Source organism: Erithacus rubecula (assembly GCF_903797595.1).
Source record: "Erithacus rubecula genome assembly, chromosome: 5".
NCBI lineage: Eukaryota > Metazoa > Chordata > Aves > Passeriformes > Muscicapidae > Erithacus > Erithacus rubecula.
In genome coordinates this window covers 7,750,509-7,772,984 of record NC_136687.1, presented here as the reverse complement: position 1 = coordinate 7,772,984, position 22,476 = coordinate 7,750,509, and the positions used below count along the sequence as shown (strand labels likewise).

Here is a 22,476-nt window from a genome sequence, read left to right as displayed (position 1 = left end):
CGCCTGGGTAAGGGAACAGTGCTTGGTAGTGCTTACAATACCACAGCTATTCATGTTCTCTGGGCTAAAAAAACTTAGTGTTGAGGGAGAGGTTTGGGATCAGAGTTACATCTTTTGCAACTACCTTTTTCTCTTTATCAGATAGTCCTTATCAAAGCCACAGCCAACTGCTGCTGTAGCAACAAACGGACCATCGCTCTCCTCTTGAACGATTGTTTCAAGACGTGCCTTTGCGGGTGAAGGAAGGGCAGGGGTGCGGGGTTCAGTCCCGAGGCCGCGGCTGCGCTGGGTGCGGGCTCCAGCCCCGCCGGCTCCAGCCCCGGGTGCGGGCTCCAGCCCCGCCGGCTCCGGGAGCCGCTCGGGCGGGCCGGCTCCGTGCTCGGCGGCGCCGGGAGCGGCTGCATCCCCGCCGGAACAGGAAGGCGGCCGGGGAGCCGCGGAGGGCCGGGGAGGAGCCGCAGCCCGCAGCATCCCCGGGGAGGCTCTCGGCACAGCCCGGAGCGGCGGTAGGTGCCCGCGGCGGGGGCGGATGGGCGGCGGGAGCGGCGGGGCAGGGCCGGGCGCGGCTCCCCCGGCCCGTGCGGCTACCCGGGCGCCTGGCGGGACGGACCCGCGTCCTCCGCCTCGTCTGCGCGGGCCGCCCCCGCCCTGCCCTGCCCTGGGGAGCCGCGCTCGTCCCTGTGCCCGGCCGAGCGCCGCCCTGCCCTGAGCCGGGGCTGCGGGGGGAGGCTGAGGAGCCTCCCGGGCTGAGCGGGTAAAGCCGGGCCCGGGAAATTTTACAGGCGAATTAGGTGAGGTAAGAAAACTCCAGAAGGATGAAATAGTGGCTGCTGGCAGATAAATCTCAATTCGTTCGTTAGGGTACTGCTGATCCCTTCCTGGGAGCCCCGGCCCTGCGGACGGAGCTCAGGGACAGAAGCGATGCCACAGGCGGGGAATGCCGAGGGAAGGGCTGGGGAGAGCCGGGCAGGACAGCGAGTGTGAGGGACTCGGTGTGAGAGGAACAACTTCCCAGAGTGAGAGTCCTCCCTGCCCTGGCGCCTCACACGAGGGGATGTCGCCGTGGAGGTGAAGTGCGCTGGTTTTGCTGTCAGGGTGCCCAGGGCCTGTAAAATGGTTTGTGGTTTCCTGCCTAGCAGAAATTTATGGAGAGCTTTAAACAACAAAACCGATGGAGCACAAAGGCAGAAACATACAGTACCTTGGGATATTGCGTAAGGGAAATTTGCAACCACGCAGCCAAAAGTGGAGCGCAGTGAAAGGTCATCGATGGGTTCGAGCTGCACGCCGGCAGAAATGTTCCTGAGGGAAAAGAGTCAGCGATGGCGATAACCCTGGAATAAGGTTCAGCTTGGTCGTGCTTTTCAGTGGATGACTAAACAAATTGTGAGGGAACCCATCCCTCAGCTGTTGGCTGGATAGACTGAGGGCCAGAGAAATGGTTATTTTGGCTCCATGTGCACTTTTATCATTTGGGTAAGGAAATAATGCTGAATATCTGTAGCGGTGATGGTTTGTCATTTGAAATAAAAGGATCTTGAAAATGAATCTGCTAAATCAGCCCAGAGTGTTGAAGAGCATTATGCCAAGAGTTTAGTAAATGGATTGCAGGTGGCCCCCATTCCATGTTTATTTGCCTCATGGCAGTTGAGCTTTAATAATGCTTCAGTGCTAATAAACTGACTTTACAGGTAAAGAAATGTCAAAATAATATTTATTGCTAAGCATAACAAAGTGTTAGAGCCTTCAATTAGTGTAGTGTCATTTTCTATGCACAAGTGCCCTGTGTATATAATATGGTGCATTAGGTAAGAATTGCTCACTGTTTCCAGTGCTGACTCATCAAAGTCAATGAATGCTTTTGTATTTATTGGCTTTGGATGAAATTCTGTCTCGTTTTTTACTCTTTCAGTGCAACAAACTTTCAGGGACTTTTGCAGTAGAAGGGAGTATAAATTTGATGCTTTTGTGACTGAGATATGGTGTATGTTTTGTGATTCTGAAGTTTGCAGTTTATATATTTCTCATTGATTTTGACTTATGTTGAAAATGAGTTTTTTGGGATTGAGACCAACTCCTTTATTTGTTGAAGACTGAACTATATATGGCCTGCATCCTTGCTTAGGGCTTTAAGATAGTTTTGGAGTATTATCAAGGACAGTTGATAGTTCTGATATTTCAGACAAAATAAAAATGCTGCCTTAATCATTTGATGCCCCAGATCAGTAGCTATCACCTGGAGAAAGAAATAAAAAAATGAAGTTTAAAAATTTCCTTCTGTTGTTTCTTGTGTTGCTCTCTGGGGCTTATCTTGAAGACAGCATTCCTGCAATAGTTAGGAAGTTTGTCTCTTTTTTTTTAATTGTTGTTTTTTGGTCATTTTTAATATACACTGAAGGCATAAATAAACTCTTATTTGGATGTGAATATTTGGATTAGAGTGCCCTTTCATACCTATTTTACTGTAATGCTGAGTTGAAAACATGTAGGAAAGGTATATTAGTATTGCTCACTTGTTGGCAAACTTCACATGCTCCATAGTTCTCTTCTATTTGAGGTGCTCCTATAATGGAGCTTGTTGTTTTATTGCCTTTATAGCCTATTCTGGATGGGAGAAAATTTGGTACTGAGCTAATAATCAAGACTAGAGAGTTGAGGCTCTTGTTCCCAGGTAACTTAATATAGCCAGAACTTATTTTTGTGAAGTCTGTAGAAAGTAGGAATGAATCAGCAAGATACTCTTACGAAAAGCCTGCAAAAAGCTTCCTGTTGACTGGATATAAATGTAATTTTTTAGAAGCAGAGCACTGGGACCATGGCCCTGCAAGAGAGAGGAACCAGCAGCAGCTCCAGCAATGACAAGCAGGAGCAGAACTATAATCGTGTTATTACAATTGTCTTCCTGGCACTCTTCATCGACTTGTTGGGATTTGCTCTCATCTTGCCACTCTTCCCTTCCATCCTTGATTATTACAGCCAGACTGAGGTAAGTAACAAGAAAGTCAGCCCACAGAAACTGTTAGGATCTTGAGGGAGGAATGGAAGGAAAATCACCTGCCTTGGGGCAAACCAAACAGCTGTAGGAAGATTAATAATTACCCAGCACATAAAAATGGTTCATGGACTGAATTTATTTGTCATCTTGCATAAAACTCTTCACCCTTGTTTTTTCATTAAAATGAGAGATTTGTTTTGATAAAAATTCAAGTATTTCTTAGGGAGTAGTCCTTGTAGTTACCAGTGCTTTTGTGTCCTACACTGATGTCACTGGTGAGGCAGTTCATAATGGATCTGCATGCTGGGGTTTATTGAAGAACCAGAGATGAGAGCTTTTACCCCACTTGACTATTTCACAAGGTCACTTGCTCCCTCCCTGAGTGTGGAATTCCATCTCAACTTCCATTGCTAGCAGGGAGCTGACTGCTGCTCCAGGAACAGAGCAGGAGGTCCTGTTGGATCCTGGCTCTGCAGGTGCTCATTGTTATCCTTCTCAGGTGTTAATGGCATTGCTGGTCAAGATGAATATGTTGTTGTAGAGAATTGTTTTTGCAGCCCACAGCTCTGTCTCTCAGCCCCTTTCTAACCCCACTCCAGCTGCAGCTGTAGGCTTTGTCCTTCTTGCAACCATATCTCTAACCCAAACCATGGGCTCTGATCTCCATGGTCTTCCCCCACTTCCAGTGTATTCCCAATAGACAAGATCTCCACCTTCTTTTCTGGACCTTCTTCTTTTCAAGGGCACCTCCTCTTTTTGGGAATAATTCTTTTTTTGCACCACCTTTCTCTTCTGCATCTGCAAACTTTTGGTTCTCCCAGGATAAACAGTCTATGTGCAGTAGGACAGAGTGTGTCTCATGTTGCCTTTTTAATTGAAAGATTCAGGGCATGCCTGTTTAATTCAGGATTTAGCAAGTAATGGGCCTGAAGGCTTGAAAAAGTTCAAATTCAGACATTCCCCCACCCAAACCTACACTATCTGCTGTCTGTTAACATTCACAATTTAAGCTATTTTTGGCCTGTGATCAGTGAGGAAATTTTCCTTCGTGGGGAGGAGGAGGGAAGGAATCATCTAACATCTAACATTGTCTCTAGTTCACTAAGCTTTGATGCTGTTGTTGAAAATAAAAGTGACTTTCTGCTTCTATTTCCCTGTTATCTGTTTTTCAGGATGGATTCTATTTGTCATTGCAACGTGGGGTAGACTGGTTTGCAGAGATGGCTGGGATACCTCCAGAGCGGAAATACAACAGTGTCTTGTTTGGAGGTAGGGAAACTGAGCAAACAAGCTAACAGCCAAAAAACCATGTTCTTTTGAAGTTATTTGCAATGCTGATGTGAAGAATGACAAGAAATGCAAAAAGCATGCTTGCCTATTTTTAATTCTAGATTTAAGTAACGCAGAAAATGTCTATTTGAGTAGACTATAAATAATTTTTGGTTTTACTACACTGATATCAATGAAGAGTTGGACAGCCCCATCTCTGTCATTTGGAGATACCTAGACAGGCAGGAGGAATGGAGTAACAGGAACCTTGTGAAATTCAGTAAGGACAAGATTTAAGTCCTACCTGTGGGAAAGAGTAGTCCTTGCAGTGGTACAGACTGGACACTCACTGGTGGCCCTGGGGGTCCTGGTGAGCAGCAAGCTGAGCATGAGCCATCCCTGGCAGCAAAGGTGCCAACAGCTCCTGGGACATGTGGACAGAATCAGTGGATTAAGGGAAGTGATCATCTTCCTGTACTCAGCAATAGACCATATCTGAATTGTTACCTTCAGTTTTGGGCCCCAGTACAAGGAAGGCTTTCCATACACTGTGGTGAGTTCAGTGAAGGGCTCTGAAGATGGAGAGTCTTGCTGGGCAGCAGTGAATGGTAGCTTTGCAGCATCTGTGGGGAGATTATGAAGAGCTAGGATCTTTGCTAAGGTGTGTAGGAGAGGCAACAGGTGTAAGTAGAAGCAGAGGAGGTTCAGGAATGGGGAGGAACATAGGTAGAAACATTTTTCCAATGAGGATGGTCAGTGGAGCAGGCTGCCCAGAGCAGTATCCATCCTCAGAGATTGTCAAACCCTGATTGGGTAAGGCCCTGAACAATCTGCTCTGACCCCACAGCTGACCCTGTGAGCAGGTGGTTGGAGTAGGTGACCTCCAGAGCTCCTTTTTAACCTGAATTGTCCTGTGATCTTACTCAATTTGTTCTATAGATTGCTATAGAAACGCAGGCCTGCTGTTCCTTGTTGTCAGACTGCCAACTGAGGGTCAGGAGCCTGCTGTGCTGGGCCCTGGCAGTCACAGAAATTACTCTCCCTTCACAATTGATCTGCACATGATCAGAGATCAATCAGTAGGGAGCACTGGAAACAGAAACTTGTGAGTTCCAGCCTTGCTTGCCCCTTGGGTGGGTACAGTGCAGCACTGCTTCTGAATCTCATTAGTCATGTTAAAAGCAGCAGAGCTGCTGGCTTGCAGGACCCATAAGCATTTTCTGTCACTAGGACACTGGTGGGGATGAGCTCCAGCAGCAGTGAGGGAAATATATCATATTACACATCAGAGACTCTTCTGGCCATCTAAACAGTTGTGACAAAATTGATTGCAGAGTATGAAGATATAAAGGTGTCTGGGTTAATTTTAGTTAGACCCTCTCTACCCTCCCTTTTACTGAGCTGAGGCCTCCAAGATAAGTAAAAGGCTTTTAAAAGAAACTAAATGAAACAAAACTTAATTAGAATGTGTGTGAATGTTTTGTTACTATTTAAAGTAGTTTAATTGGGTATAACAGGCATTAAGAAGTTTATAAGCCATTTTCTTCTTTCCCACCATATCCTTGCAGGCATGGTTTTTTTATTCTCTGCTCATTTTTTAGTTAAATTGCTGACTTTGAATGCTAGGAAACAGTTTTCTTTAATCCTCCAGAAGCTGCTTTTCTGCTTTTCTTTTAGGCTTGACCAGAAGCTTCCTACTTTCAACTTCTCACCATCTCAGATTGTTTAGTCAAGGGGTGGCAACTCCCAGTCAAGTCCAACTTGTTACTTTTCCTTTTACCTGCGTGTCCTGTACTCTTGGGAGTGCTGTGTGGAAAGTTTCATTATCGTTGTGGTCTTAAGCAGAGGCTGCTGCAGCCTTCCTGTAGCCTGCATTCCTTGACTGCCCTCATCTGCCCCAAGGAGCATAGGATTGGGAAGGTGCTTGCAAGATCATCTTGTTGTTTCTCCCATTGCCAGCCATATTTTTCATTTTTTATTAGACTGCAAGCTCTTCAAGTTAGAAACTTCTCTGCCCATGTCAGGGCCCTGAGGGCACCAATAATTAGTTGCTGTGACTAGTTGCAGTCATCACCCACATGTTTTATGCCCAGTGATTCAGGAGCTCTATTTCAGATTTGGTCTCCAGGGCTGTCTCTGTTCCCATTTCTTGGATGGGCCTCAGACATACATTGGAGGTTATCCTGTCTCCCAACCTACATCATAGTGTTGTTTCTACTCCTTTCTCTGCCCCTGGCTCCTGCTGGTCCAGACTGGACTCCCTGAAGGGATGTGTTGAATCACCCTTGCCTTGTGTGGGTCTGTCAGTGTGCTCTTTTGGCAGCACCTACTCTGCCCAACCCATCAGATCATGGGACACCCAGGCTGGTGAGGGCACTGCCAGTGCTGTGGTCACCCTCAGCTCCTGGCTCCTTCCCCCAGTGGAACAGCCCTGTGTTTGCTGCATGCTGGCTTGGAAGTGTTTGGCATGAAAGGGTGTTTTTACAGTGCTAGAAACACAGTGAAGGGAACTGTGTGTCATAAACTGCCACTGTAAATTTTCTGTAAGATTTTCTACTGGGGTTTTTTTGAGCTTTGAGTTATCACAAGTAGCTCTTCTCAACAAGGTGTTCAGTATCAATATTCTGCCTCCCTCCAAGTTGATGGGAGCAGAACTTCTGGTCTGTCTCCTCTGCCTTTTAAATCTTTGATAGCTGAATGATCTGAAACTTATAACCCAGTTTTTACTTTAGGGAAAAGCTGTGACAGCAAAGCATCTTTTGCCTGCTCGTTGAGAGTGTAGTGCAAATTAATAAGTCTGTAAAGCTAGAAATGGCAAGAGAAAAGAGGAATTAAAGATCACAGAAGCTGGAGGCAGATTTCAAAAGACTCTTGGAGTCTGTTGGAATCACTCCTACCTCTTAGGGTGCCTCACTAACAGCAGTGCTTAAGTCTTTCTTTCCATGATAAAAAGGAAGAAAAAACTAATTAAGCGTGACAGAATCAGGTTCGAACAATAAAAAAAGTCTTAAAAGAACTGTGACTGTTAAAGACTCTGTTATCTCTACTTTAAGAGCAGAAAATGCATGTAGTTAGTAGGAAAACACTGGAGAATCATTATTCCATAATAACCACTGAGTTTCAAACCCTTTCTCACCAGTGAAGTAACCAGGAAGTCATCCAGTTTATGCCTGTTACTCTGGTCTGGCTGTATTTGTTGCCTCAGTTAAGTAACAATGCAGGGTTGGTGTTCTGAGAGTGGAATGATTTCAGAGACAAAGCTATTCTTCATAGCTGTGGTTTTACATTGAATTTCAAGTTTTTATCATACATAGTGTGATAGATCTCAAACAGCTTGGCTGTCTTTGTATTTAAGATGAAGGCAGCTAGCCTAATGATCCCTATCTTTTTATCTTTTCTTTTTTAGGTTTGATTGGCTCCATCTTTTCTCTCCTGCAGTTTTTCTCCTCGCCCCTCACCGGTGCTGTGTCAGACCACTGGGGCAGAAGGCCTGTCATCCTGGTGACAGTGGTATGTGTCACATGCTGCTCTTAGTCATAGCATCTTAATATTCAGTGGAAGGCACCATGGTCTTGTGCTTAGCACAGAAACTGAATTGTGTGTGAATTGTGACAGTCACAGTTCAGCTCTAGAATTGAATTTTCTAGATCTGCTGGTTGTTGACTCTTTCCTGCCAAGTCACTTGGCCACACTTCCAAGTGTGAGTGCTTAAACTGAACTCCCAGACCCACAACTGTGCACAGAAGACACCAAAATATTTATCTGTTTCTGTCATTTTCCAAAATCCCTTTTCCCTGTGTATGGAAGAATGTTTTCAGATGATCTGTTGACAAATGTTAGACTTAATTCCTATATATTTTAATTCATCAGGTGATTAATGAGGGCTGATCACTTCATGACCCATTCCACAGAGCCTGGGAATTGTTGATTAGGAATATATACAAGATGCATCTTGTGTGAACATGAACATTCTCTTTATTTTGAACTCAGATTTCTCTTGAATTTGAAAGCAAATGGAGTGGGCTGTACAAAAATGTTTTGTACCCAGGACTGGTTTAACTTCCACAGAATTTTGCTCTTCTAATTTTGTTAGAAATCTCACAATTACATGTAGTTTGTATGGACTTATTTTTGCTTGTTTCATATTGCTGTTCAAGACATAGTGCAGTGTCAGTTTATTCTGCCATCTCTGTTTCATGGGCTTTGGAGCAGCCATTAAAAACAAACAAAAAATGTGTATGTTTAGCTGAGAAATGAGCAGAAATTACATCAACTTTGCATTGCTTTATAAAGAACCCTTTCTTGCTTCTGCAGATGGGTTTGATAGCATCATACTCACTCTGGGCTGCCTCTCGGACTTTTGGCGTTTTTCTTCTCTCCAGGATCATAGGTGGAATAAGCAAAGGGAATGTCAGCCTCTGCACAGCCATCATTGCTGACTTGCACTCTCCAAAGGCACGGAGCAAGGGCATGGTGAGTTACACTTGTGGGCCATGTGTAGTTTTAATAAGCAAACTTTTAATTGATGGTAGATGCTCAGCATGTTTTCCTCAGGTGTGTATTCACTGATCAAGTGAAAACATGACTTTACATTGTGCCTTGCTTCTGGAAAGGTGCCAGATCATATTCCTGGGAGCTTTTGGGCTTTTGCCAACGACCTTTACTTACAAGTGAAACACAGATGCTCTAGAGATGGAAAGCTATCTTGTTTCAGTGTTAAAACTGTTACTCCTGCTGGTAACTTTAATTCTGATTATAATAGCTTAGAAATCAAAAGGTCTTATGGCCCAGTTTTGGCAGCTGGAAGCCAGTTACAGGGCAAGCCCTTTTCCTCACCTTCCCCAGCTGTGGAAGCACAGCACAGTGTGCTCCAGCCTTCCCTGCACACTGCACTGGCTTCAGGATCTGAGCTCAGTGGGTAAAGGATGTGACACTTGGCTGACTGAGAAGTATGAGCAGCTGCCCTACCCACTTCCAGAAGGCAGTGGCCCAGATGGAAACACCCTGCAGGCTGAACTTGGCCTGTGAATTACCAGTTATATCTTTTATCCTATAAAAACCTTAGAGGCCCAGACTTCTCTTAACAGATTGTTATAAGCTGCTACAGAGGACTCTGCTTCTTGGGAGGGGAAGGCTTTAGATTTCACTGTGATAGCTAATGAATTTTCAAAGCAAATTATTATAATCCTGGTGAGCCAAAATGCATTTTTATTTGTGGAGAGAGGTAGCATTACAGCACTAGTAAATAAAGTGGGTCAGGGCCTATTTTTAGTGCCTTGAGAGTAAATCACTTGTGCAGCATGGCTCACATCCCCATGGCTTGTATTCTTTTCTATTTCAAAGCAAAGTAGGCATGTTCATTCTGCTTTCTGGGAGGCAAACAGCATCTGCCTGAAGCTATTCCCAAACAGTGATGGGCCACTGCCTGTTCCTGCCACTTCCTTGACTGCACAGAAAACAGAATTGGATATTTGGAAACAGCAGGCTTTTCACACTTCATGCTCTTTGCTGTTCAATCCCTGCATCCTCAGGGTGATAGGATTCTGTAGCTGGTTAATCCATATAGTTTCAGAACCTGAAAATACTGCTGTCTACAATTCTGTCTGTGTTCACTTTATCCCTGCAGGCCATGATTGGTGTAGCTTTCTCCCTGGGCTTCACCCTGGGCCCCATGGTGGGTGCTTACCTTGCCATGCAGACAGAGAAAGGAGAAGTCTTCTACCTTCGTTCAGCACTGTCAGCACTCGTGTTTTCTGTGGCTGATTTGATTTTCATCTTCCTCCTTCTTCCAGAGACACTTCCCAAGGAAAAACGGGTAAATGAACCATCAGTCTCAAGATCTGTTTTTTCTGTAAAAATAGAGTTTTAGAATTGTTGAAACAGTGAAGAACAGCCTTAACCAGTGTCTCAGAAATTTAGCTCATTCCTGGGATCAGGATTATCATTATGTCTGGTGTCAAAGCAGTTGTATGATCATTGAATCATAGAATATTTTGGGTTGGAAGGGAAAGATCACCCATTTCCAATCCCTCTGCCAAGGCATGGACACCTTCCACTAGACCAGATTGATCAAAACCTTATCCAGCTTGACCCTGAACACTTCCAGGGATGGTCCCATCTCCTAGCCCAGTGTAATATAAGATTTTTATAGTTAACATGACTTCTTTGTTGCTGGTATTGGTGTGTTAGGTTTAAATTTCTCAAAACCTAATGTGAACATGGGAGGGAGACTGAAATTTAAACTATGACCACAGGGATTCCTTGGAGAAGAATTTCAGCATATCATAAAAGTAAATGCATCAGAGACTGGATTTTCTTTCATTTACCCAGTGTATGTTAGAAGTTTTTGTACCTATTATCTTGTATTTGCTTGAATATTTTCAACACTAAACTAGCAAATTAATTTTTTTCTGAGCTATCCTGTCTTCTACAGATAGAAAATACCTACATGTGCTAAAATTCAGTGACCGATTGGATTTGTGGGGCTGAACATTTATGAACATTAGAATTTAATATTGTGTGATTGGACTTTGTCCAAGATATGTCTGATTAAAAGTCTCTTAGAACAGTCTCCTTTGTGGAGGGAGAGAGGTGGAATTCAGCCCTGGGTATCTGCACTTGCTTTGGGGCTTTCACTGGATTGGGTCTTTGCTGTGATCCCTGGTTTCTAGGCAGCACTTAGTTTTTGGAGCATGCTTGGTCTCTGGATAGCCAAAGCCATATGACACAGAGAATTGTTCAGGAAACTTTTATCTGCAATGATCTACCAGGGCAAAACCTTCCCTGAGTGTTTCCCAGCAGGTTGTGTCCCATGTGAAATCTGTTGCTTACAGTATGTTCCCAAGCACTACAGCTATATTATTTTCTTCTAACAACTCTTCCATGTGTCATCTGTTCCTCTTTCCTATTTGGCTGTTTCTAAACCTTCCAGATAAAATCCTGTTCTTAGAGCTGCACTCTCTGGGAAAGTGGCAACATGGTGACGTAGGGAAGTGCTGCAGAGCAAATCTGTATTCTATAAACAATTCATCATCTGCTGTAGAGTGATTAAATGGCTTCAGTGCTTTTAGGATCATGTGATGACTGAATAGATCCCTCCTCCTTTCATTATCCTCTTGTAAGTTCTGGTCAGCTGGTCTGTATTAGCCAACACCACTGAATTTTGGTAAGGAAAGGAGCCCTGTGTCACTGCTTTTGGGGCTCTGCCCCTGTACAGCAGTGGGTGCTGCAGTGAGGTGCTGCTCAGGGCCAGGTCCCAGTCACACAAAGCACACAGAGTGTTTGGCTGCTCATGGGAGAGTGGTCTGGGGCTCCTTGTGGTTGGTGTCAGTGCTCGTGTGCTGTCAGCCTCCACCTGGACATGTGTTCCAGCATATTTGTAATTTCAGTTATTAGGCTGCTCTGCTCTCTTCTTTGGTAATCCCTCCCACTTTCTGGGTGGGAGTGAGCAGTTTTCTTGGCCTGTGGATGACAGAGGAAAGGCAGGGATGCTGGCTGCCTTTCTGAAACTTGGCTGGGCTGAGCTGGAGCAGGTGCTCCCACAAGTATATGAGTGGAATATGTTGGAAGGACAGAGCTGTAAAAAGAGGGGAAATCATCATGATAAATGGCAGGAGGATGTGCCAGTGGTATCAGACATCTGTTTCCTAGAAGTTTGCTGTGTTCTCATTATACCCTTGTTTGTCTATCAGTCTGCTTTTCACAGGAATGTGTTTCATATTAATTCATGTCAGAATTGACTTGTAGGAAGGGAAAATGGAGGGGGACAGGAAACAAAGATGTGTTTTCATCCAAAGAGAACAGAACATTTACTCTCTTCCTTCCTCTTTTTGTCAGCTGTTCCATGAGTTGGTCAGGTGAAGAGAGTCAGACACTGGCCTTATGGTAGCCAAAACAGCTCCTGCTGTGACCTGACTGGGAGAAGGAAAGAATAGGAAGGTCTCATGTGGAATCTGTCCCCTTTAAAAGCTCTTGAGTTAGTTTTTAGCTAAGCTAGCCATGAGCAAGGCTGCCTAGTTGGAGGGAGATTCTTACAACTCATCTTTTCTGGACTGTGTGTAGGGCTATGCAGTATCAGTAGCAGACTTGTGGAAAGACAAAGCTGTGCTCTGTGCATACTAAACACGTCTGGTTTGGAAGGTGAGGCTGCAGCTTGGCAGGCCCAGGCTGCATTCCTGATATGGGCTGACTCTGCCTTCCAGACCTGTTACTGAGTCTCTGCATTAGAGGAAAACAGAAGGAGCCAAGACACTCTGAAAAATGCCTGCTATTCAAGGTGACTTTTGGGGTGATCATGAAGTAAAATTGAGCAATTATGGAATAATGAATCATAAGTATAAAAATTAAATACAAGTTAGATGTTGTAGAGTTTGAACCTGTGAAGAAACTAAACTACTAAACATTGTGCTGCTGCTGACATTGACTGAAATTGGCAATGTATACTTTTCGAGGGATGATGAAACCTGTAGCCAGTTTTAGGACAATGTTTTCATTCTGGATCAGTAGATGAAATAATTTCTAGACCACTGTTTCTATGGCAAATATAGAAAAAAATGAAAATAAAAATATGCACATACACAAACACACCTACATTCAAAAAATCTAATAGTTATGTATATTTCATAAAACACTTTAGATTTTAAACTAAAATCAGCCTTGTGCAAAGCTGCTTGGCATTCTGACATGGATAATAATTCAAAGCAGGTACAAGCTACAGGGTATTTTTGTTAATGGCAAAGATGCTTGCAGGGAGTTGCTTGTGCCCAGATTCTGTGCTGCAGTGCAAACCCCATCATACCAACACATGCAGGAACTGAGGATTGCCACAGGCCAGCTTCAGGAAATGCTCTTAGACTTCTCAACAGAGTGAGCAAACTTCTTGGGTGTGTCTGTTTACCATCTGTATTCAATGCAGTGGGAGGGAGAATAAATATCCCAGTATGTTCTGTGTGAATCAGCAGCTTCATGGCTTCAGACCAGCCCAGTCTATTGGACTGCTTGCTGTTGTGAGACTAATGGGCTCCAGACTCTGCTGTTGGGTGCTCAGAAGCTCTGACTATCAGAGCAAGGCAGGGGTCATGTTAATACCATATTGGAGGTTGGTTTGTTTACAGCTTCATTAAATCCAGCCCATAATGAGTCCCCAGGTCATGCACTGAGATTATCAGTGGAATTTAATCTCTGCCCTCAAAGGCACAATAGCTCCCTCCCTCCCTCCCTATCTGGGAAGAGAAGAAAGCTCATCAAATAAAGCCTGTGCAGTGCTTTGAAGGCAGGAAATATTATGTGTGATTATTCAGGATTCTTGAGTGTCTTATCTCTCCCTGTGACTGTTGTGGAAAGTGACAGGCTAAATTCTACTCTAAAAAATTTTTTTCCCTAATAATGTAGAGAATTTGATTTCTAATCATTTAAACATTATTTTTTTAGTGTTTTCTTTAATTTTCTCTATTTTAGAATTAAAAAGAAACCAAATAAAAATGTAAATTATCTATAGATGGAAGAACAAGCATAGGATGGAAGAATAAGTGCCTGTGGGTAAGGAGCAGGGAGAATGCCACTAGGTGCATAATTAGGTTGAGATGTACACAGATGTACAAGGCTCAGACATGTTACAAAATAAATCTTCCTCTTTAAAAAGCCACCCATTGTGGCTGGGCAGAATCTCTTTGGAAAATTCTCTAAAATATCTCCAAAGAGTCTCTGTAAAAATTACATTTTCCTTCTCTTCCCCAGGAGGTGTCACTGGCTGGCTAAAATAGCAACCATTACCAAAACAGACCAGTGTTTGATGTGCTGCATGTACTGGTCTCAGATTTGTAGCACAAGAGCAAATCCTCAGCTTCCTGTGAGCTTGCAGGCAGATGTGCCATTATTTTCCCAGTAAATGTTCTTTGGACATAAGTGATGATGCAAAAGGTGAACCAAATAAAGCCACCTTGAAGGCTGTGGAGAAAAGCCACTTCTGCTTTGTAAGAACCCGGAGAAGAATTTTTGTCTTCAGTGAAGGTGCTGTCAGTGCTCTACCTTTCAGTTACATTTGCTGGTGCCAGTTCTGGGTTCAGAAAGTCTGGGTTGTTACTGGGGTCCACTCAAATCCCAAAGCCAGGTGCCTTGTTTAATCTCAGATGGTTTGTGTAGGTCTAGAGGCACATTTGGTGGTTACTGTCAGTTCCTAGCAGTGGTTATTGCATTAGGCTTTTAAATAAACCTCTTTCTGTCTTTGATCAGGTCCCTTCTGTGACATCTGGATTTCAGGCAGCAGTTGACTTGCTCAGTCCTTTGGCTTTATTTCAGTTTTCTGCAGTCACCCGAGGAAAAGAATCCCCTTCAGAGCAGAGTAAGTGTCAGATGGCTTTTTACAGTAATACTCTGTCTTTTTGTGTGTGGCATTGATGTCTAGCTGAAAACTGTACTCAAACCATTCCAGAAGCAGGACTCATTTAAAACCCACCTTAATAACTTATGAACAGGCAATCAGAAGTTCCACTGGACCTTCATCCTTTTATTCCTAAAAGATATTTTGAAGACAAGTGTTTTGAAGGAATGAGCAAGGGAGATGTGAGTTTGTTTTTATTCAAGCTGCAAACCAGGAACTTCAGACTGGAATTTTATTTCTCAATTCATGACTTGGAGATCTAGGATTCTGTACATCTCTGTAGGACTCATTTTGTGATGTGCCTTGTATGGATATTTAAAATGAGCATCTGAGGTGAGAACATTTCCCTATACAGTTGATGAATGCTGCTCTTCTGTTGTGGTTTCATTGTCAAGCTTTGCTTGGAAAACACCACCATCTTTCTCTCCCCACCTCCCACCCCCCTGATGTTTGTTTGGGTTTTTTTCTTTTTTCAGATCTTCAAAATCTCAAAATTTTGGGCCTGGCCTACTTCCTGTACCTCTTCCTGTTTTCTGGCTTGGAGTACACACTGAGTTTTCTCACTCACCAGAGATTCCACTTCAGCAGGTATTGCAATAAATGTTGTATATTTTGACTAGGATATTTGCCAAAATCTCAATTTAAGGTCTCTTTGTGTGTTTTCAAGAGAGGCTTTCTGACATTAGTAAAGCCACCCCTGTATTTGGTGGTATTTGGGCTTTGTGAGAATATATGAAATACAGGCACAATATTTATCATGAAAGAAAGTACTCAACCTACAACTTCTAAAAGCTAGGGAATATAAAAACCTTACATTAAATTGAAGCTCCTGAAATAGGTACAGCTGTGCTAGTTATATTGATTAGAGAAAAACCTTTTCTTGCTCAGAAGAGTTTTTGGGTATCAGGACAAATCTTGAAGCTCAAAGAGGCGAAGGATGGGGGAATATCTGTGTGATGATACTTGCTCATCAGCAAATTCTCCATGGCATATTGTGTGCAGTCATGTCACAGAGCCTGATTTTCTGTAGTCAACCACCAGAGAAGAAAGAGAACAGAATCCACCAACAGCTCAGCTTGAAATACTTTCTCTGCCAACTCATAGGAAGAATTCCAGCCAGAAATGTGAACGTGCAACTTGATTCCTGTGCATGTCCTTCCCTTTGAGTAATTCTCAGGGGGTTGTCTCATCTTTCCCTGTCTGTCTTTCATTACAGTTTGTGGTTTAACTAATCCTGTGTGTCTAGGAGAGGTTTTGTAGTGCACTGAGCTTGGTTGTGTCCTGTGCATTCAGGGCAGCCCTCAGTGAGCTGTGTGCCAGCAGTGCAGTCTGAGGCAGTTTGTTGTGGAGGTGAGGCCCTTCAGCTGAGAATATTCAGATAATTCAGTCAGTAAGAGAGGGGAAAGGGAAAATTGAAGAAGATTGAAGGGTGGAGTGAGTGATGTCTCAGACTGCCCAGTGTGACACAGGAACTCCATCACTCTCTGACCTCCATGAGTTGCACCTTGGAAACCAACTTGTCCCATGCACATGGCACAGTTGTTCACAGGGTCATTTATGTGTTGAGTCTTTGTGGGCCACTCCAGAAACCCTGACCTAGCCCACAGCAGTGCAGAGGTGGCTGCAGCACTTGTCAGCATTGTCCCATCTATACAAGAAGACCTTGGAGTTCTCCCTTGTTGCTCTCTGCTTGCCAAGGCTGCTGGTGGTGCTGAGAGCTCTGCAGTGCTGTGTGAGCCCCAGAGGTTTCTTGTCTCCCTTGCTCAGGGGAGGCTGGTGAATCCCAGGGTGGAATGCTCTGTGTGTGACTCCCTAATCTGTGCTTTTCCTCCCTTCCAGCATGCAGCAGGGCAAGATGTTTTTCTTTATTGGAATAACAATGGCTGTGATCCAGGGAGGCTACGCTCGCCGAATCAAGCCAGGAAATGAAATCAGAGCTGTAAAAATGGTAAAAAAAAAGAAATCAATATTTCTATTTCTTTATCCCCCCACAAATCTGATATGGTAATTTTCAGTCTGAAGTGCAGTGAAGAGTAGCTGGAGGTTGCAACTCTATTTGTCCAATCCAAAGAAATTTCTGTCTCATCTATCCACCTAAATGACTTCTCAAAACTGGTTGTTGGGCACTCATCTGTCTAACTAAACTTTGGAACTCTTTAGAGCTCTTTTTTATGATATGAGCAACAATACTATTGAAACTTTGTGTTCTTCAATTGCAGTGAGGAATGAGAAGAGATTGTCCATCTGTGCAGTTAGGTAAAATATTGCGAAGAGTATGCTTTATTTCAGTGATTTCTCTTGCAGTGTAGAAACTACTAAAGCTGCTTCAGGGCTGATCTCTGACTTTCTTTCTGGGAAATTATTTTCAATCTGGTTATCTTTGTGCTTGACAGGCTTTCCCAAGAGTATATTTCTCTGCTGGGCTGGGAGAAATAGATTATTTTTCCAGTCTTTGGTTTGTGATCATCAGTATTACACGTAACAAAAGCATGTATCAATGTTCAGGCTGAGGTTTCACTGACAGGAGTGTACATTCCTTTGTTTTGCTTGGCTCTTTCCTCACAGAGGTGCTGCAGCTGCTGTGATGGGGTGACAGGAACAGTTCCCTGCAGTTCATACAGCTGTGGGCACAGTAGATGTGTTGTGTCCTTTACATTTGTGTGTGGAGATGTGTTGTGTCCTTTACATTTGTGTGTGGAGCTAAACAAAGCACTACCTTGGTTCCTTGGTAATAGGTTTGCTTTCACTGTTAGAGCCTTGATTAATGTATTTTACATTATTTTGAGCCAGTGTGATTTCAGTGGTGGCAGGGTAGATTTCCAAACCATTGCATTCCAGCAAATTGACTCAGCTTCCCTGAAAACGATTTCTGCTGGTGAAACAATCTCCACCCTGATCCCTGGCAGGCAAACTCGATGTCAGGCTGCTGGTGTCACGTTTCCCTGTGGATGAACTTCAGCTGTGCTGCTTCATCCCCCACATCAGCTTCCTCCATGTGCTCTGTCAGCCTGCTGTGTTTGCTGGCACTGCAGTGCCCTTTGCACCTCTCATTTTTATTCTCCTTCCCCAGCCCTGCACCAGGACGTGCAGTTGCCTCAAACACTCATTTGTGGGCTGACGGCTCCTCATGAGCACCCTGTCCACTCTGCAGAGACCCCCAGCCCTGGGACATTCTTCTGCATGGATGTTCCTGGGTTTTGTGGGAGTTCCCCCTTTTGCTGAAGTTATTCTGGCAGTTTGTGAATCTGCACCACATGGCAAACATGGCCTCTCTTAGCACAGTGGTGACAGTAGCTCATTAATTACTGAACCTTCAAACTGAAGCAGTGGCAGTGAATACTCTCCTTTATCACACACAAAGCAGATCTGATCTGTCTTTTCTGCAGGAGCTCTGTAAGTGAGGGAGACATCACAGGGGAATGGAAGTCCAGCTCTTGGAGGAGATGAAGGCTTTTTGCTTTTGGAATTTGAATTTTAGATGCACCCTTTACTCCCTTTTGTTCTCTTAGCTACAGAAATCTGAAAGCTAAAGTCAGCCAGTGACTCTGAGAAAAAGCAGAGGAGCTATAGTCCTGCTGCACACAACCTTTTTCCTCTCTTGTGCCAGCTCAGGAGATGAAAAGTTAAAGCCAGATTTCTGTTCAGATCAATACAGAACACGAGATAAAATCCCCCCAAAACGACAGATGTGTAGAGAGAGAATTTGCATGTGGTGTGCAATCAGTGATAGTGAGAGGGAACAGAAAAGTTCATTGTGCTGGTGTGTGGGGCCATCCAGGTGACTTTGAAATGTCTTCGTGGGAAGAAAGGGCTTTTTGCTTGTCCTTTGTGTGCTGTCCCATCCCGGAAGGAGCTGGCAGGACACCTAGAGTTAGGCTTTAACAAGCAGAGCTCAGATGTAACCGTGTGACTCATTCCCTTTGCAGGCTATTATGTTGCTGATTCCAGCGTTCTTGTTAATTGGATGGGCTGCAAATGTGACCATGCTGAGTGCTGGACTGTTGCTGTACTCCTTCGGTGAGCTGTTCAAAAGGCACTGCAAGCTAAGCACAAATGGTTTTTCTTCATGTATTTATTCATACTGTCAAAAACGATGCACTTCTAATTTCATACCACAACTAACAGAAAGTTGACACTTGGGTTTATGAAATGTGAATATAACAGTGTCTGAGTTTTTTTCTGGTGCTGTTTGTATCACAGGAAGTTATCATGGTGGTATTTGGAAGCATCCCCAGTGCTCCTGTTGGCCTGTCTCACTGTGGATAAAAAAATCTTGAGGATTTTTTTTTTTTACCCCCTCTTAGCAGACCTAGAAGAAAAGTATTCACTAAACAGCTCAGCTCAGGAAAAAAAGGGAGACATGGAATCTCTGTACCTGCATGGTGTTGCATTATTTCTTAGGCTGGAGACCTGCACACTCTGAGGGTGTTCAGGCTGAGTGAGATGAGGGTCAGATGCTTTCAGTGTGTGCAGAAATTCTCTTCTGCCAACCTAAGCTGTTGTGAAACAGTCATGAATGAAATTGGATCCATCTATTAGATGTCTAAAAAGAGATTTCAGATATTACCAATGCTGCTAACTACTGTTAAGCAGCTCCATATATAACTTACTACAAAAGTGGACTTCTCTTTTGCAAGCTTGATTTAGGAGTAAATTGTAAACTACAAAAGGCACCTATTGAGTCTATTATTTGTCTGGGGCCAGCTGTGTGTTTGGCAGGTGAGGAGTGTGAGGGGGTGTTCACTGTGTTTAACCATATTTGAGTCTTCCCTGCCCCCTTCCTCTGCAGATGACTCCATCTCTTCCCAGTTAAGCCATCTGGAAATGCCCCTGGGGGGATTCTCTTCTCTTCCCCTTGCTGCCCAACTGTTGGGGCACTTGCAATTAAAGCAACTTAGATCATTCCTGCTCTCTCATTTCCCTTCCCCTTCCCCTTCCCCTTCCCCTTCCCCTTCCCTTCCCTCTGCTTTATATGTTTGAGGCACTTCTTTCTTGGCAGAAAAAGCCCCTGTTTCAGTTTGAGGGCAGTGATTGCTGAACAACTCTTGACTTTTGTGTCCAACAAATCTTGTAACCTTTTCTTCTTGGACACGACTGTCTTCTTTCCCAGGAGAGCCTATGGCTGCCTCTCCTCCCTGAGTGCAGTGCAGTGCCTGCACAGGGACAGTGTTACTCTGGGTACAGCCTCATTGTTTGTTTGGAACAGGAGCATTCCCTGCTCCACCTGATAAGAGCAGAGTGATTTGGAAAGCTGCCAGCTTTGTGATCTGCCCTGTCCATCCCTGTCCCCTGGGCTCACACAGTGAGGAATGCTAATGTGAAACATCTGCTGGGAGCACTCACAGCTCTGGGCTCTTCCTGCAGGTTGGCTTGGAGGGGGTGTTCCCATCACTGAACTGGATTGAACCTGGTGACTCAGTGGTGGTGGAGTGCCCAGAGCTCAGCAGATTTCTCTGCAGCAGGAACGAATTTGGGCCACGTTTGTCACTGTTGTTCTTGCCTGTTCTGAGCTCTGCTGTTCACTGATGTCTCTTGTGTGGATTTTTCCAGCTGCAGCCATTGTGATCCCGTGTTTGTCAGCAGTGGTGTCAGGCTATGGTGAGTGTCCTTCCTGTTCTGCCTGCCTGCCCTTGGCCACACCACTGACCTTTGTGTTGACTTGGCTCAGATTATACAGAACTGACCTTGAGCTGAGTGAAGCATCAGCAGGAACAGCTGTGGATCCATCTCGGGCCCTTCTGCAGGGGAGAACAGGGAACCAGCCATGGCTCATATCTGTCTCACAACTGATAATTTCAGCACTAACAGAATGATCTGCTCAGTGCCCATCAATATCACACTTGAATTTTGTGCTGTGTAACAGCTCAGTCCCGTGTGATGGGGGCACCTCATTGCTGGTGGTGATGAAGATGAGAAGTGGGCAAAGGCCACAAACAGCACTGAGGAGGGAACAGTCTGGGCCATCCCTGCCAGCAGTGAAATAACTTCTTGCTGATTCCTTAGAAAAGACCTGAGGAACCTTCTGAAACCTTCTGGCAGTGGTTGCTATGTAACCTTGTACAGCAGATGTAGCTGTGCTGCCACAGCTTTGGGGCAGCTGGGTGCCAGGATTGCAGTGCTTGCTGAGGTGGAAAAGCAAGGTTTTGCTCATTAATGTCACTTTCATTTTTCTCTTATTGAACTTATCCACAGTGCTATGTTTGTTGTACACCTGGACCTTCTCAGAAAATCTTGTGTAAAATGTGCAGCTTTTGTTTTGGGAGGAGTGGAACATGCACTACAAACTGTCCCAGTCAAGCACTTGTGGCAGGCCCTGGTGTTTATGCATTGAAGCACTTGTGAAGGGCTTGGTAGAGGGCAAGCACAGATTGGGGACTGGGTGAGAAATGGTGGGAGGGGAAGATGCAAGTGGGAAACACTCCCAAAGAACAAAGTTCCAGAGCTACAGCTGTGCCCAAACCCCACCCAGTGTCATGCTCTGCTTGCACAGGCACCGCTGGCCAGAAGGGACGAGTCATGGGCATCCTGCGGAGCCTGGGAGCCCTGGCCAGAGCCCTGGGACCCATCCTGGCAGCTGCAGGTGAGTGTGGCCTCATGTTCCTTCCTGCCTTTGGCAGCAGACAGCCCAGCTGGGGCAGAAGGGGCACAGGAACTCCCTGCATGGGGTCAGAGCCCCGGAGCAATTTAGGGTAAAGGGACAGAGGAAGGGGAAGCAGCCTCAGAGTTTGGGCTGATGCTAACACCAAGCAAGTCAGAACCAAGCTCCTGGCACCCTCTGGCTCATCCAGGGGGGCAGTAGTTCTGCTCAGCTGTGCAGGTACTGTGTGAGCATGACAGCTTTGAGGGCATTCACACATCTGCAAGCACAGTAACAAGATGAATCCTCTTTCTTTTGCAGTTTACTGGCTGGCTGGGGCAGAGATTTGCTTCACTGTCTGTGGAGCTTTTTTCCTTCTCCCCTTGGCTCTACTCAGGTCTATAAAGCAGCAGACAAAGGAGGAGTAGGAAGGAACCACAAACCCATCACCAGCTTTCCAAGGACTTCTGCAAGACCTGACTCTTGGCACCTGACTGCTGAGCAAATAGGAAAAGGAGGATTTTGATCTTCTGGAAGGAGATACACAATTCCCATTTGCAGTAACAGCACACAGCAGTTATGTTTAAGGTGGCCTCCCAGCCAGCTGGGTTAGCTTTGCAAGCAGAAAAACACCAAACAAATGAAAACAGACACACAAAATGAAAAAACACACCCCCCAAAGAGTTGAATAAGGCATTAAGAGCAGCCCAGCAGTAGAGACAGCACAGGAGCAGCAGGCCTGGAGCCCTCCCCACTGAGCAGGTGCTGTTGCACACAGGACTCTGCAGGGCTGGGCTGGCACAGAACAAACCCTCAGGACCACACTGCTGTGGAATTTGTACAAGTGGTACGAGAGCTCTGCAAATGCTGCATCCACTCCTGCAAACCTGATGGTCAAACAAAGCAGAAGCACACTACAGGCTGCCTGGTACCCCCCTGGTACTTTGGCACAGGTGGACTGTTTTTAATATACAATTAAATTTGGAGAGATGTTTTATATTTCTAATACTGTGTGATGTTTTTGATGACCAAGCCCTGTTCTTTTTGCATTACAATAAACGGTTACTTCGAACAGTCCTGTGATCAGTCCATTACAGCTCTTACACCCCTCTGAACTGAACATCCCTGGCAAAAAAGGAGCCAGAATTGTACCCAAGGTGCCAAAGGCCTTCTTGAGGGAGCCAGCCATGGATGACAGCAGCATGCTTACCCCAGCTAAGGGATGGGGGAAGGAACTTCCACTAGGCTCTGCCCACT

At 44.8% G+C, this 22,476-nt stretch overlaps 1 protein-coding gene across 4 annotated transcripts; it reads left to right on the top strand.

Moving 5' to 3' along the window:
* The first annotated feature begins 383 nt into the window (after positions 1 to 383).
* On the top strand, positions 384 to 22,291 carry MFSD10 (major facilitator superfamily domain containing 10). 4 transcript variants are annotated; one of them, XM_079305891.1, is made up of 14 exons: positions 433 to 796; positions 2,599 to 2,671; positions 2,798 to 2,986; positions 4,168 to 4,264; positions 7,671 to 7,774; positions 8,579 to 8,737; positions 9,891 to 10,079; positions 14,495 to 14,603; positions 15,119 to 15,230; positions 16,482 to 16,590; positions 18,569 to 18,659; positions 20,193 to 20,240; positions 21,133 to 21,222; positions 21,541 to 22,291. In XM_079305891.1, the coding sequence occupies exons 3-14, from the start codon at positions 2,816 to 2,818 to the stop codon at positions 21,645 to 21,647; spliced, it is 1,386 nt and encodes a 461-aa protein (XP_079162017.1). In that variant the 5' UTR covers positions 433 to 796; positions 2,599 to 2,671; positions 2,798 to 2,815; the 3' UTR covers positions 21,648 to 22,291. The 4 variants fall into 4 exon arrangements, with proteins under 4 accessions (XP_079162016.1, XP_079162017.1, XP_079162015.1 ...); XM_079305892.1 differs by having other exon boundaries at positions 491 to 506; XM_079305890.1 differs by lacking the exon at positions 2,599 to 2,671 and having other exon boundaries at positions 384 to 506.
* Positions 22,292 to 22,476: the final 185 nt, after the last annotated feature.

Bases quoted from the DNA above. Each gene is read 5' to 3' on its own strand.
- MFSD10 (XM_079305890.1), top strand. From the start codon at position 2,816: ATGGCCCTGCAAGAGAGAGGAACCAGCAGCAGCTCCAGCAATGACAAG. The intron at 7,775-8,578 runs GTATGTGTCACA...TTGCTTCTGCAG, and splicing joins CTGTCATCCTGGTGACAGTG to ATGGGTTTGATAGCATCATA. The intron at 18,660-20,192 runs GTGAGCTGTTCA...GGATTTTTCCAG, and splicing joins ACTGTTGCTGTACTCCTTCG to CTGCAGCCATTGTGATCCCG.